At 46.2% G+C, this 16,297-nt stretch overlaps 1 protein-coding gene across 2 annotated transcripts in view; it reads left to right on the forward strand.

Annotated features, from left to right (window-relative positions):
• The window catches only part of ANXA13 (annexin A13), a 50,727-nt gene extending 35,739 nt beyond the window's left edge, over positions 1-14,988 (forward strand). For both annotated transcript variants that reach the window (XM_045560524.1, XM_045560525.1), the window contains 7 exons: positions 600-633; positions 739-818; positions 2,441-2,509; positions 3,413-3,514; positions 7,755-7,830; positions 11,790-11,902; positions 14,429-14,988. In XM_045560524.1, coding sequence (XP_045416480.1) covers positions 600-633; positions 739-818; positions 2,441-2,509; positions 3,413-3,514; positions 7,755-7,830; positions 11,790-11,902; positions 14,429-14,548 — 594 coding nt within the window. In that variant the 3' untranslated portion in view covers positions 14,549-14,988. The remainder of the gene's footprint in view (positions 1-599; positions 634-738; positions 819-2,440; positions 2,510-3,412; positions 3,515-7,754; positions 7,831-11,789; positions 11,903-14,428) is intronic.
• The last annotated feature ends 1,309 nt before the right edge of the window (positions 14,989-16,297 follow it).

Consider the following 16,297-nt stretch of genomic DNA (forward strand, 5'->3'; position numbering starts at 1 on the left):
GGAGAGAAACTGAAAACAACCTAAGCATCCATCGATAGGAGGCTGGCTAAATAAACTGTGGCTTATGATAGGATGGAACATTTTGTATCCCTTTAAAAAACAGTAGGTGATTATCAATGTACAACTATAGCTGGATCTCCAAGACATCATTATTGAATGAAGAAATAAGTCAAAGCATGATAGGTACAGTGTTCCACTTCCTAAACACATGACACATACACAAACCAATTCTATAATATGTATTTTCCTTAGAACGTATATATGTACACAAATGCAAAGAAAAATACTTAGGAAGATACACCCTGAACTTCTCACACTGGCTACCTGAGCAAGGAGGTGGCGAGAGAAAGTGTTAGCTCAACTGTAATAATTCCGCTTTTAACTAAGGAGAATGTGTGCATTCATTACTTGTGTGTTTGAAATGATTGCACAGAGAGGGCCCCTCCACACCCCCAGGCCTGTGCCCTGACCCACAGGGATGACCATCTTAAGTGGAAGTCACCAAAGTGTCCTGTGCCCTTTCTCTCTGCATGTCTCTGTGTTGTTCATTGATTAACTCCACCTTGGAGCATTGATTTTTTTTTTATTATCTTCCATAGGAAATCATCGCCATCAAAGAGGCCTACCAAAGACGTAAGTGACCTTTTGTCCTGGCTTTGCATAAAGTATGTATCTTTCAAAACACCTCTGGGAAACTAAAGAATCTGCTTTCTTCCCTCCTTTTTCCTTCCTCAAAAGTATTTGACAGGAGCCTTGAATCAGATGTTAAAGATGATACAAGTGGAAACCTTAGAAAAATTCTGGTGTCCCTGCTACAGGTAAGAGTAAAGAGATCTCACCTGCTTTATGATCTTAGGAAATAATCCTCAGCAATGTGGGACCATAAGGAAAAGGCAATGTAAATAAACATTTCCTTCTTTTATTCAAAATGTCCCGTCAGCCCAGCTCTGTCCGGCCCAGCTATTGTGAAATTATTCCATTGGGATTTCTCCCATAATAACAATCTACCTAGTCATTTGCAGTTTACAATCGCTTTTTCTTAATGAATTAGCTCATTGGGCATCACCTCCTTATTTTGCCAATGAGAAAACTTAGGCCTCAAGAGGGTGGGTGACCTGCCCACAGTCACACAATCAGTGAGACACAGCCCAAGAGCAAGAAACCAGACCGTCTGACCCCAAGCAGAGAGAGCCCTTCCCACAACACGACTTGCACTTACTTCCAGGATTCACCCCAGGTCTAGGCCTGCAAGAACCACTACAAGAAACTTGGCCAGGAAATCAGGGCTTTCAGAACTGGCCCTGCTAGGACACAGTCTCCCAGGGCCCCAGACAGACAGCATCTGTATTCTCATTGACACACCCACCTTTATGAGCTTCGTGCATTTCTTCTGTTTTGTTTCTCCCAATGTGGACAGACTGATAGCAGAGAACGGGAGAGAACAGGTTTTCTCTTGCTGCATAACCAATTGCCACAAACTTAGCAGCTCAAAACTGTGAGATTCATTATCTCACAGTTTCCGTGGATCAGGAGTCCAGGTTTGGGTTAGCCAGGTCCTTTGGTCGGGGCCTCAACAGGCTGAAATCAAGGTGTTGGCCCGAGTCCTGCCATCTCATCTGAGGCTCAGGGTCTTTTTCCAAACTCGCTGGTTGTTGGTGGATTCATTTGCTTGTGGCTATATGCCTGATGCCCCTGTCTTCTTGCTGTCAACCACAGACCACTCTCAGTGTCTAAACACCATCTGCAGCTCCCTGCCACATGGCCCCCATGGGCAGCTCACAACATGGCTGTTTGGTTTCTTCCAGGCCAGCAGGAGCTCAGCTCTTTGACTTCTTCCATCTCTGAACTTTTAAGAGCTCACCCAATTAGGTTGGGCCCACCCAAAGTTGTCTCCCTTTCTCTGAACTCAACTAATTAGGGACCTGAATTGCACGTGAAAAAAATCCCCTCTCCCGTGAACATGATGTAATCACAGGTGTTATATCTCATCACAGTCATAGGTCTCACCTGCACTCAGGGGAGGGGGATTATACAAGGACGTGGGCCATTGGGCGTCTTAGAATTCTGCTCACCACACAGCTGGAGACCCACGACCAACCCTCGGGTTCTTTAGCACTAGGACCCCAAATGGTGAAATTTGATATTTGGAAACAAAGACTACTTTCTTTCCAATGATCTCACTCTAGGGGACATCACAGGTTGCTGTCAGCCTGCTCCGAAGTCAGTGGGGTTTGCGAGTGACTGGTTTCTACAAGAAAAGAAAAAAGTGTTGCCACAGAAGCTACTCTGTTTTTCAGTTGTGCCCAAAAGATGGCAGCAAAGAGCAGACCTTGCTGCGTGGCCACCCGGCTGCAGTCACCCCGTTCTCCAGGACTTTCTCTTTTTGCTTTCTGTGGTCAAGCAGGAACTCAAGTTAATAACAGTGTGTCAATTTTTCTAGGCTAATCGTGATGAAGGAGATGACGTGGACAAAGATCTAGCTGGTCGGGATGCCAAAGAGCTGTATGATGTAAGTGTGCAGATGTGCCAGTCTCCGCACATTCTTTTTTTAAAAAATTATTAGAATTATTTCCAGCAACTGTATATTTCATGCAAATGAGAATTTCTTAGGAAACAAGTATAACCTTCAAGAAATAAAGCTATGCTTAGATCTTTATAGATCAGTGGTCTCCAACCTTTTTGACACCAGGATCTGGTTTCATGGAAGACAGTATTTCCACGGATGGGGGGCAGGGATGGTTTGGGGATGATTCAAGCACATTACATTTATTGTGAAGTCAAACCTCTCTGCTGATGATAATCTGTGTTTGCAGCTGCTCCCCAGTGCTAGCATCACCACCTCAGCTCCACCTCGGATCATCAGGCATTAGATGCTCATAAGGAGGGCACAACCTAGAGCCCCACATGTGCAGTTTACAGTGGGGTTCGTGCTCCTATGAGAATCTAATGCTGCTGCTACTGATCTGACAGGAGGCGGAGCTTATGTGGTGATGCGAGTAATGGGGAGTGGCCGTAAATACAGATGAAACTTCGCTTGCTCACGCCACTCACCTCCTGCTGTGCAGCCCGGTTCCTAACAGGCCAAGGACGAGCACCGGTCCACAGCCCAGGGGTTGGGGACTACAGCTATAGATCATACGAACAGTCTTCATAAGCCCAAATGAATGGTTCCTATTCTTACACTCTGGGGTTAACCACATCAGCTCCATTGTGGAACAAAAAAAGGTATAAATAATATAAATAAATATGTGAAGTATATTTGTGAGTTAGAAGCTTAAAGAGCTTAGGCAACCCATCTGACTTCTATTCAGTGCATATTTTATAATTTCCTGCAGTGAAGCCTGGTCACAGCACTATATATTCCGTCTTTTTGCAAAAGTCTTTTTCAAAATGTTTGCGCTTGACCCTCAAGGCAGGGGAAGGCCGCTGGGGCACTGATGAGCTTGCCTTCAATGAAGTCCTGGCCAAGAGGAGCCACAAGCAGTTGCGAGCCACCTTTCAAGCCTATCAGAGTGTGAGTAGTGACGTGCTGGGGCGAGAGAGTTCACTTTGAGACGTCTTGAGCTATTTCCAAAAGAAGCCAAGTCTGGGATCTGGACCTGGAGGATCCTTTACAAGCGTAGTCCTCAGCTGGGGATGATTTTGTACCTCCACCCCCGCCACAAGAGATATTTGATAATGTCTGGAAACGTTTGGGGTTGTCACGATGGGCAGGAGGCGGGAGCAGCGCTACTGGCATCTGGCGGGCAGAGGCCGGGATGCTGCGAGACGGTGCACAGGGCGGCCCCACAACAGAGTCGCCCAGACCGAAATGCAGCGCCGAGACTGGGAGAGCCGCCTTACGGCAGAGGCAGGGGAAGCAACCAAGTGTCATGCTCAGGGGCAAAGTTCTAGCCTCAGAGGGTCCAGGTGCAAATCCTGGTTCTACCACTGGCAAGTGACCGAACCTCGCCAACTTCTTTTGTAAAACCAGGGACCATGAATATCATCCTCACACCCTCACAGAGTTACTTTAAGAGTTAAATAAGATAAAGGCTCAGAACGGTAGCCAGCATGCGGTGAGCATACAAACGTTTGTAGTATTATTATTATTCCAGTTTACAGTTGGGCTGACAGTGCCTACCACTCCCAAGACAGATGTGATACACCTCCAAGACATGCTCCTGAAAAGATGTGCATAATTTATTCTCTAATCTATGATATGTTTAAGCCAACAATGTGTGTTAGCTATTTCAAGGCCCTTAGCAGTAAGTCCTTCCCTGAAAAGCAGTCTTTAATTGCAAAAGGCCTTTGGTGGAGTATCAGATTTTAGGGGGCCTCCTAGTTTATACGTGTAGAGTGACACCCATTCAAAGCATTTCTATGCCTTGTATCTCATTTCAATTTCACAATAGCCATTCACAACGTCCATAACGTAGGCTGAGCGGCTATTGTGCTGCACAACTGCTGGACAAGGAAAGGCTGTTGAGTAAGCGACCATCTGTAACTCATCAGGACCACACAGCAAGTCGGTAGCAGACAGTGGACGAGAACTCCAAGATTCCCCAGCCTGAGCTCCTACCTCGGCTGGAGCTGGCCGATCCTCACTCGAAATAGCATTTCCTATGTGTTGCCAGCAGATAAAAAGACAATAAGGCTTCGGAATTTTATCATTACTGTATATAAGCCTTTAGGGCCCACTGCTTTCATATGATGCCCACAGGCAGCATCAAAGGCAGCCAACTCTGCACTCCCCTGGTCTCTGTGCCTGCTGAGCAGCCTCTGAGGTGGGACTTCTCCGTGACCAAGATCCTCTCCCATGTGACAGGGGCCTCAGATGGAGTTTCTGGGTACACTCGAGAGAGTGTGTGTCTGTGTGTGTGTGTGTGTGTGTGTGTGTGTGTGTGTGTCAACTACTGACTACCTGCAAGGACACTCTCTCAACCAATATCTCAAAGTTGATCCCAAAACAGCAGCATCAGTATCATTAGAACCTGTTAAAAATGAGGGCTCTCAGTCCCTACCCTGGCCTACTGAATCAGATTCCCTGGGCTTGGGGTCTTGCCATCTGTGTTTTAAGAGGCCTTCCAGGTGATTCTGATGCATGTTATCATTGGAGAAGTCGGCTCTAGGGCTACTAGCTGTATGATCTTGGCAAGTTATTAGAGGTTCTGTGCCTCAGTTTCCCCAACTGCAAAATGGGCATAATAGTACCTACTTCACAGGGTTAGTAAAGATTAAATGAATTAACGGAAGTAAGCACTTAGTAGCTGGCATGCAGTAGGCACTCAATAAACATTAGCAATTGTCAGGAGTCTCCTCATGTGAACCAACGCTGCCAAAAATCAGAGTTAAAGTTCAAGTGCACAATAAGATAATCTATGGATTTGATGATTCTTTACATGAAACCAGCTGTGAAATGCTATAATGCTATCTACTCATCTATTCCAAAAGCCTTGCTCAAGCATCGTTCATCTTGATCCTTATTGATGATATTTTTTTAGTTCACCCTGCTCATAGGACCCAGTTTTCTGATGTCTCGGACCAAAAGCACAGAGATGCTATCGCAAGATCACTGGAGATGCAGCACAGGCTGTCCTGGCTTAGAGTCAAATTTTAATTTTTGGTCCAAAACCTCAGGGTTTTGCCATTTATTTGCCCTCTAACCCTTCGGACACTCTCAGCAACCCCAGGCCAAGCGACAGGGCTTCCCAAACAGCTGCATCACGCGGGGCTGTTACAGTCCCCAAGTTCACCAAATGTGAAAGACTTATGTAGTTGTAAAGCCAAAATAAGTTCCCCAAACAGGGCTCAGCACCAGCAGCAGGTACACATGCCCACAGCTGGCCTTGCTGCCTTCCTGTCACATCCTTGTCACTTGTCCCCACACCTGTGCACACTCCTCAGCCCCCACCAGAGGCTTCAGCCCTTTAACTGCTGCCGTCAAAGCAAGAGCACAAGGGCCCTGCTGGGGCACGCTGTCCATTTGGGGGAATGGATTTTGAAAGACTGGAATGTCTCCCCTATTTTTCTAATAACCTCCCTACAGACACTGCTGTTTACCTCGAGTCTTAGATTCTTGTTTGGAATCTACCCTGCTAATGTGCTTTTGTACTGAGATCAGAAAGTCTGGTTCTGTCCAAAGAGCCCTTAAGAATTAAGTGTTCCTGTAACTAAAGTGAAAAGCTTGCAAAGGACAGACCCGCTAGCTTGGGCCAGTCGATTGCTTTCAGATTGGGTGTTCCATGAGCCATAGAGCCACCTCAGTAGCTACCAGCAGTGGGGGGGTGGGAAGAGAAGAGGGGCCAATACTACTTCATTGTATCATGTGAATAGCGCCCCCTGCAGTTGTTCAAGGAGGAGACATGAGAGGGCAGGAGCCCGCCACTCACCCCTGGCATGGCTCTGCTTTTCTGCTTTTACCTATTTTCTAGGCTGAAATGCTACAGAAAATTGAAAAACCCTGTCCTAGCATGGTGTCAACAGCAGGAACAGAAAATGGTTTAATGTGAGGATATTTGTTTTAGTAAACAAGACCTGTGTGAACAAAATGTCCTCTTGAAGTATAATCTCAGTCTACAGGATAGAACTCTGTTTCTCGGAAAGTGATACCAGTTGCTTCCAAAATACCAACTCCCACATCAAACCCAAGAAAGGCTGGGGGCCACTAAGGATGGGACAGGATCGAACCCTGCTCCACTTCCTCCTAATCTAGTTCTCACTGCCACACACCAAGGCCTCTAGGGACGCAAACAGGGCCAAGGGACCAAGCACAAGAGCTTCGTTAAGTCTGGACCCTCCTCCCCCGATACTGTGCTTACGTTGCACAGCATATTTTTTTTACCTGTGTTTTCAAAATAAACTATAATACATAAACTCCACTGGTATGTATTCAAAGTCCCCAATTCTTTATAGAATCAATTGTGTCATATCCTCAAAAGACAATTTCTAAGAGAGAAGTTTCAATATTTCTAATGCTTAACTGCATTTCCTCAGAGTCTGCAAAGCACTCTGCTTTCTCTTCACTTGCCTGCCCTGAGCTTGGCCCAGGCAGTATTTGTGTTAAGGATAGTCACAATTTACTCGGAACTTCGGCTTCTGTAAATATTTGGAAGGGAACCTAATGTGTAATGCTGTGCAGAGCGACACGTGAGCCGGTGGTGAATGTAGGATCATTTGGAATCACCCCAGAGTGAAGAAAGTGGCATTCGGATGTGGTCAGCCCCCAGCTTCCCGCCCTTGCAGATCCACCCTTTCGGGAACTTTAGATCAAGTCCTCATCGTGAAGTTCACGGCCTCTACTTATTTCACCCACACTGTAAGTGACTGAGGGTTCCCAATCCCAAGGCAAGGGAGGTGAGCGAGGTGCAGATCAGATTATTACAGCTGCAGCCTGCTGTGACCTCAACACTGGGAAAAAGGAAGAACACACTGGAAACTAAAGTACTACATAAATATAAAAAATTGTTGTGACTGTATATATTAATTGTTCCTCCACTCCCTAATTTTACAGTTGAGGAAACTGAGGCCGAGGGAATGGCATTGCTGGGGGTCAAATCCATTAGCGGTCAAATCTGGACTAACTCAGCAAGGAGGCCCCCTCTCGGACAGGTGGCAACCACCCCAGTCCTGCAAGGCAAGAGTCAGGATAGGAGTTCCTTAAAGCCACAGGGCTAAATTTGGAAACATTTAGTGCTTTCTGTAAGTGAACAACCAAGAGTGCCAAGGCCAAAAGCAAACCTGGAATAATGGCTGGACTTTGATTTTCTCTCCAGCTCATCGGCAAAGACATGGAAGAAGCCATTGAAGAAGAAACATCAGGAGATTTGCAGAAGGCCTATTTAACTCTCGGTAAAGTAAAGTTAGGAGAGTCTCTGTCTTAGGTTGGGCTCCCTGGAACCAGACTCAGACAGAGGTTTGCATGAAGGAAGCTTTTGAGGAATGGTTTGGGAACAACACTGCTAAGCAACATTGGGCAAGGGAGAGAGTGAATGTGATGTGATTGCAGTGGCAGTTCGCCAGTCCCAGAGGGTAGCTCTGAAGCTGGGATGTCCAAAGTGGAGTGAGGGGGCCAGGCCGTTGCACCCCACATCAATCAGTCATTGCAACTTTGGGTAAGCCAACTCTCTCCCTTGGTGGGAGATTCCTAGGGAGGGAATCAGCTGTGAGCAGCAGCAGGCAACCCTTGAATGAGTGCCTCTACCCTGAAGAGGGCATCTGGTGGCATATCACAGTGTCCATTACAGTTCCACTAAGATCATGGGTCCCTGAGAGTAGCTGTCAACAGCCTGGGACCATTATCTCGTTTTAGGTAGCCTGATGGCTCATTGGCTTCCTTTTCCATTTGGTTCCCTTCAAGGTTTGCAAAAAATGAGGTCTATTTAGAAAGAGCAGAGGGAGACGAGATCTTGGCAGTGCCAGGGAAACCCCAGGACGTCCTCTCCAGGTGCTGCCTGCAGGCAGGAAATAGCAGAGAGATGGGCACGGGGTTGTGTCTGGCAGACTCCTTTTTCCTCTCTGCAAGCCCTGGAATGAAGGCTTTGTCCATTGTCCACACTCCTGGGTAAGGAGTCCAGGGCACCATCCCAGATGGCACAAGAAACGGAGAGACATACCCTCAGAAGAAGAGGAACCAAACAAGCAGTGTTGGAAGTTAAAAATGTGATCCAGTTGCCAAACTCCTTTGTTTGGTTTTTTGGAATATTTTTTTTTAACAATGTCAGGAATTGATTTTTTTAATCCATCCTCATTTTGCATTCAAATTAGCTGGACCTCTACTGTGATGTACAGAGGCCTAAATGTCCCTGGTGTCACTCATGGGACACCCTGGATACATACATGAGCCCTAGTGTGGGATGACTGTCCTTACCTCTTCAAGGAAGACTCTCTTAAGTGGATGGAGGGGTCTGCACACGGCTTGGTTCTGAGGCCCCAGACCCTTGCTGTACTGCACTTGCAGTGCAGAGAAGCAGGAAAACACCAGAATGTGGTCAGAAGGTGGTAATACAGCCATTCAATGATTTAACATTTTTTCAGCACCTGCCTGGGCCCAGGGGTTGTGCTAGGTGTGAGGATCAGAGGTAAATAAGGCCCAGTTCTTGCTCTTAAGGAGCTTAAAGTCCAAGGTAGATACACACAAATCAACAGATCAGGCTAAAGATAAAGATAAAAAAACAAACAGATAGAAAGCAAGGAGGATGCAGAAAAAGGAAAAGACAAGTCCCTGGGGTTGGGACCATGAACTGCAGGAGTTGATTGTGCTCCAAAAGTAAAAGTGATTACAAAGGACCTTGATGGCTGGGTACGGTTGCTCACGCCTATAATCCCAGCACTTTGAGAGGCCAAGGCAGGAGGATCACTTTGAGGCCAGGAGTTTGAGACCAGCGTGGACAACATAGTGAGACCCCATCTCTACAAAAAATTTAAAAATTATCTGGACATGATGGTACATGCCTCTCGTCTCAGCTATTTGGGAGGTGGAGGCAGGAGGCTTCCTTGAGCCCAGGAGTTCAAGGCTATGGTGACCTATGATTGTGCCACTGCATTCCAGCCTTGGAGACAGAGCAAGACACTGCCTCAAAAAAAAAAAAAAAAAAAAAAAAGACCTTGAGAATAAACCACACAAAGAAAACATGACTTTATAACTATATTTTCTAGGCATTTCCTACCACACTCCCACCTAACTCATAGCAGCATCTAGGAGGAGGGGCTGGGGCCACGTGACTCCCACCGCTTGCAGCCTCTGGAGCAGCGGTTCTCAGAGTGAGGTCCATGGACCTCCTGCATCAGAATCACCTATTGCAATACAGTCTCCTGGGCCCCCCTCCAGGTTACCCATTGAGAGCCTCCAGGAATGGAGCCCAGGAAGCCACACTTTTACAAGCTGCCCAGGTGATTGTCTTGTGCTCAATGAAGTTCAAGGAGCCCTGCTCTGAAGGCAAAGCAGGGCAAGATACAGAGCACACGGCTGGCTGCCCTTCCCTCCCCTGGCTAAGCATAGTTTATCTCACATCTTCCCTGGCCACCCCCACCCAAGCTTTTGAGGGATTCCTGTAGCTGCTAACAACAGAGCTTGTTCCCCAGGCATAGAATACATACCGTAGAAATATGGAGAGTTTTCTTTCCAAAATATCAGAAAGAAGGAACATCAAGAGAGGAGACTCCTACACAGGTATGAAACACTCTGGCTTTAGGCAGGCAGTGATTTCAGCATCAGGCAGTGCTGCACGGGAGAGCACCTTCAGAAAGCCTTTGTGGAGGTTACTAGCTCACATTGTCTGGAGACCACAGTAAGTCTTTTTTTTTTTTTTTTTTTTTTTTTGAGACAGAGTCTCACTCTGTTGCCTGGGCTAGAGTGAGTGCTGTGGAGTCAGCCTAGCTCACAGCAACCTCAAACTCCTGGGCTTAAGCAATCCTCTTGCCTCAGCCTCCCGAGTAGCTGGGACTACAGGCATGTGCCACCATGCCCGGCTAATTTTTTCTATATATATTTTTAGTTGGCCAGATAATTTCTTTCTATTTTTAGTAGAGACAGGGTCTTGCTCTTGCTCAGGCTGGTCTCGAACTCCTGACCTCTAGCGATCCTCCCTCCTTGGCCTCCCAGAGTGCTAGGATTACAGGCATGAGCCACTGCGCCTGGCCCACAGTGAGTCTTAAATATGCTACTTCCCAGGTAGCACACAGGTTCCTGCCCCCACCACCAGTCCAGCAGCCCTTGGACTGTTCTTAGGTGAAAGGGACCAGACATTTCCGTATTGGCTTTTCTTTTCCACTGAAACTCTGGTGGCTGCCGTGTGGCCTATAAAAGGAGATTGACCACCCCCACTCTGTTCCCCTAATCCTGCTCCTCCCCTTGCTCATAAACATCAATCACACAGGCAATCACCTAGGAAACGAGAGCCCCATTACAGGACATGTTATGGTTGCACATTCCACATTTATGCTGAATTTATTATTTATTATTAATCACTAACATCAAACAATTCTAAGTGTTCTAGAGAAACGTCAACAACCTAAAGAGTAATGTGTTAGTCTAGGTGGATGCATGTGAGCCTGGGAGGAGGGAGAGGAATAATAATCTATTCCCGGGAGTGGAGCTGCACCCTGTCTCCTGGTGGATGAGTAGAAACCAGGCTTCATTAAACTGTGCATAGATCAAAGCTGGTGGGCAAGGGAGGGCCAGAAGAGAGAGCATAGCAGCATCACAGGAAGGCGATCTTCAGAAAGGATCAAACCTTTCAAGCCCGCATCCCAGATCGCAAACTAAGATGATCGTGGGGAACCTGGAAAAGATTTAGAGATGAGGCTCACAAAACAAACCCAGTGAGGACAAACAAAGGGTAGGAAGGTTGTTTAGCACAGGAAAGCAGGCCACAGTCCAACCGAATAAATTTCCAAGATTATGAAGTTTTATTACTGGAGGTTGCTGGCCAATCTGTTTCCCTCAGAACCCAGCTCCAGCACCAAAGATTTCACTTAGATACGAAAAGTTATTTCTGCTGGTGAAAATCATGCACTTTGCAGGGAGAGTCTGAGGATGCCGCAGCTCCCTCCTCCAGAGGCTCTTCAGGGAACAGGAGGGGTCTTCTTCATCTGCAGTGCCTGTGACCCGGCTCTGCTTGAAGACCCCAGGTGCCCTGACCAAGGAATCTTCCAAATCTCATTCCACAACAGTGTGAAGTCAGCTCGTTTCAGCCCTCTTCCTCACCACGCAGTGGGTTCCCAGGGCAGCCGGGTGACACTCAGAGAGTCTCCGTGTCACTCAAAACAACGTAAAAGCCTCACATTCCCTTTTCCCCTGCCCCACCCAGTGAGATGTGCCCAGGACCGCGAGGGCTATTTTGCTGAGCGTCTGTACAAATCCATGAAGGGTGCGGGGACGGATGAGGAGACCTTGATTCGCATCATTGTGACCAGGGCTGAGGTAAGACGCACTCGACTCCAAAGAGTCCGCTTCAGCTTCTCTTTTTCCCACCACTGATGTTATCGACAAATAGTTTCTATTAAGGGCCTATTTACAGAAAAAGTAAAACAGAGACGGCCCTGCCTTCCCAGAATTCGTAGAAGACATTGTGCTCTGGTTCAATCTGGTTCTTTTTATAAAAATACAATCAATAATGATCCTTGCTTCTATTTCTGTTCTCTGTGGCTCCGGAGAGCTCTGGCGGGTGCAGAGGGGACCCTGCGGAGCCATTGTGAGGGAGCGCAGCTATGCACCGCTGGCTTCAAGGAAAGCAAAACACACACCTCAAGGAGGTCACTCAGCTGCAGAGACAATAAGCAAATGATTTTCTAACTCCAGAGCCAGGCCTTTATGCAGTTGAACACCCCACAGAAGCACGATTTTGCACAAGAAACACATCAGTATGAAATAATGTTTCTTAACCTTTTTTAAAAAATTACTGTCCCCTAAGGAGCCTTTTCAGACACTTTATTTTCCCTAATTGCCACCCCCCCTCCCCCGAGAAATTTTAACACCACAGATAATACTATATCTCTTTTTATGGACCATATGAATATCAGTTATTTATACATAAAAAGGTTAAGGTTTGTTTTTACCCCCTAAGAACCAATTTTCAGCCCCTCCTGAGATCATGCGTGTCAGGAAGGGAAGGGGTGAGTGGCCAAAAGCTGAGGCGCCGCACTCAGGATTCCCAGCCAGTGCTTTGGGACATAGGGACACAGACAGAAGGGCACACAAAGTAAAGGGGACATGGCATGTCGTCTGCAGTAGGAGAAGCCTTGGAGAATGAAGTGAAACTAAGCGCTTGAAAACCACAGACATCTCCCCTTAAGCAAATGTTCAATGAAAGGGGGAGAGATACCAACCCAAGTTCTGATCCATGGCTTCGGGACAAATAACACTTAACATCTGACACTGTTTTTAAATATAACTTCGCAACAAGACAGTTCTTTCATTTTTATTTCTATTCCTGGAATTTCTCCTCCTCCTCCTCCACTACTCATCTTTTTCTTTTTCTATTAAAGTGCATTTCTCCCTCTCCTCCCTCTTCCCCTTTGCCAGTCTCTCTGCTGCTCTCCCACAGTTTCTCTCCTCTCTCCTTCCCTTATCTCTCCAGGTGTCTGCTTTCTCTGCGTCTCTGTCTCTGAGCAATTCCTCAGCCCCCAGCCAAAGTCAGAGAGGTCCTGAGGGTCTCCAAGGGGACAGGTTGGCAACAGGGCAAACCCCCAGGGAGACTGGATCCACCCAGGGAGAGGGCTTGTCGGGGTTCCGGGCTCACTCTCATGTGGACCATGGAGGATTTTATTCCAAGATGCTCTGTCCCACCTTGGAACTGATCACACACCCTGGGTTATCTTATCATGTGAACAGTTTCCCCAGAAACCTCCAGGCCCAACTACATATAGTATTAATAGTTTGGCTGGATCTCCTAATCCCCAAAGCCGCATGGTACTAGGACAGAGCCCTGGGGTACCCCGTCTGCCAGCACTGGGCAGGCAGCCAAGCAGGGGGCACCCAGGCCCAGGGAGAGAGGGACAGACTCCATCCCCACCTGTAATCTCTTTCCCCTGCTCAGCATCCACTTCAGACCATCCCCCCACCCCCTTCTGTTCTCACCATCTCTCTCTCTCCCTCAGTCCAGCCTCTAACTGGGGCAGGAGAAGAAAGAGCCAGATACCTGAGCCACACTTCGTAGGTCTGAGGTGCAAGGTACAGTCTAAACTAAATAAGAAAAGAAAGCCTCCTGGTTAAAGACAGCTCTTTGCTTCTTTTGTGAGACTCATAGTGTTCTATCTGGAATTATATCTTTTCTGGTGCAAGTTCTCCCTTACTAGGTTGTAAGAATCTTTTGGCAGAGCAATCTTTCCATTTGTTTTTCTCCTGAGCCCTATCCCCACTTTCAGGACTTTTTGTGGGTTTTTTTTTTTTCAAACTTTCAACAAATTATATTCAAAATAAATCCTGCAAATTGATATTGATTTGAATTTTGTTGACTGGCACTAATATCCTCAGTGATCAGGATATGAGGTGGGAAATGCTTAATTTCAAATTTCTGTGTTGACAATTTTCTTAACCTTATAACCAGGGATCGGCAAACTATGGCCTGCAGGGAAAATGAGACCCACTGCCTGTTTTTGTGCAGTCCTGCTACATAAGGATGATTCAGTTTCAAATATTAACTGTAACACACTCAAAAGAAAAAATATTTTGTCATGCATAAAAACCATAGGAAATTCAAGTTTTAGTTTCCATTAATCAAGTTTTGATGGAACATATCCACATGCAGACACCTCTGCAACCTCTGGGGAGCTGAATTCAGCTCTTCGTTTCTCATCCACAAAATAGAAATAATATTAACAGCTCTACCTCAATGTTTTGGCATAAACAAACAAAGGACTGCAGTGTAATGTGCTTAGAACTCGGCCTGCTCTTTATGGTGAACACACTATAATGTTCTTGTCCCCATTGTTGTTATCTTTCCTACAGGTGGACCTTCCGGGGATCAAAGCAAAGTTCCAAGAGAAGTATCAGAAGTCTCTCTCTGACATGGTTCGCTCAGACACCTCTGGGGACTTCCAGAAACTGCTCGTGGCCCTCTTGCACTGAGCCAAGCCAGAGCAATAGGAACACAGGGAGGAACCCCCTTTGTGAAGAGCACATTCCAAATCAAGCTTGCAAATGAGACTCCAGCATGAAAAACCCTCAAATGTCCTGGTTTATTTTCTTGGCAGCTTAAGCACTGATGCAAGGCCAAGCTGTTTAAGTTAAGGGCGGCCATGTCAACATGCTTGGGCAGGTCATCTTGAACGCTGGCTTAGCTTAGCAAGTATCTGGGCTGCCTCTTAACTTTCCTTTAGCATAGTAACTGAATGCTTTCTAAGCACAAATGAAATCAGCAGTTGATGAAAAAACTATGCATTTGTAATAGCATATTTAGAAGAGTATGCATCACATAGAGGTGTGTATGTTCTGGGTAAAGATTGGACGGTTAAGGTACAGGAAAGACAAAATTAAACAATTTGTTAATTTTCCTTCTGTATGTTTAATTTATAAGCCTCAATATTAATTAAAGTTGTGGATTATGTCTCCATTAGCTACTTTTCCAAAGACTGGCTTAATTAATTTGGGCTCTTGTCCTAGAAACATATGACTTGTAAAATTCAAACATATTTGGAAAATTTAAACAGTTACATTTATTACTAATCACCAAGGACAAGGAAACAATTCACTTGCTTATATGAAATGTAACTAAGGGTAAAATCCCTAATCTGCTACCTGATTCAATTGGGTTTTCTCACTTCTCTAGACATTTGATGTACTCAAGTCTTCCTTCTGATCTTCAAATGCAATTAGGCTGAGCAAAGTGCCAATAGGATCAAGGTCAAAAGTCTACCTCTCAGCAGATTGGTTCTGCACAGTAGAATCTCTGTTCCAAGGTGCTGGTCTCGTAGCCATGTGTTGCTAGACGTAGAGGAATCTGTAAAGAGAACTTGGACCCTTGGTCCAATAACCATAGTTATCATGCATTGGATGACTATTTGTGCCTGCATTACTATGTGGCATAATTTCATACTTAATCCTTCTTACAGCTCTAAGAAGTTAATATTACTCCCATTTAGCAATTGAGGAAACCGAGACATTAAGTAACCTGGCTAAATTCATCCACAAACAATAGTATTAGGATTTGAATCCAGGGCTGGCTGACTCCAGAAATCACACTACTCATCACCTTTCATAGAAAAAGAACTTGAAGTGGGAATGTGTCTGTATTCGTTCACCTGCTTAATTTCCTACTATTTGCCAATCGCTGTGCTGGGCTCTGGGGATACGAAAATAAGTAGAACACTGAGTACCCTTTGGGCAGTTCATTCCCAGGTCAATAATGTAGGCAAATGTCTCCTTTGTTCAACAGAATGCTGTAAGTGCATTAATAAGGGAAGGTAAAGGGCTCTACCCATGAGCAAGAAGAGGGAACACACAGCTCTGCATGGGGGAGCTGGGAAACGCTTCACAGAGATGCATCTGTGCTGGGTTTGGGGGAATGCGTAGAAGCTCTCCAGAGGAATAGAGGAAGAAGGGCACAGGCAGGGGCTCAGAATGGTGAGTGGGCAGGATGTGCTCAGGTGGTGAAATCCCTTCTCCTGGGGCAGAGATGTGGTGAAAGGAAGGAGTGGGCTGGGGCGGTAGGCAATGAGGTTGCTGAAAATAGGTTCGGATCACATCAGCGATGGTTTTGCCTGCCAAGCGTGGGTTTGGTCCTTTGGGCCATGGCAGTCACTGGAGATGTTTGAGTGGAGAACGTGACCAGATTTGGACTTGAGAAATCACTTTGGTGTCTGATCTACATATAGCAAA

Source organism: Lemur catta, chromosome 9, assembly GCF_020740605.2.
Source record: "Lemur catta isolate mLemCat1 chromosome 9, mLemCat1.pri, whole genome shotgun sequence".
NCBI lineage: Eukaryota > Metazoa > Chordata > Mammalia > Primates > Lemuridae > Lemur > Lemur catta.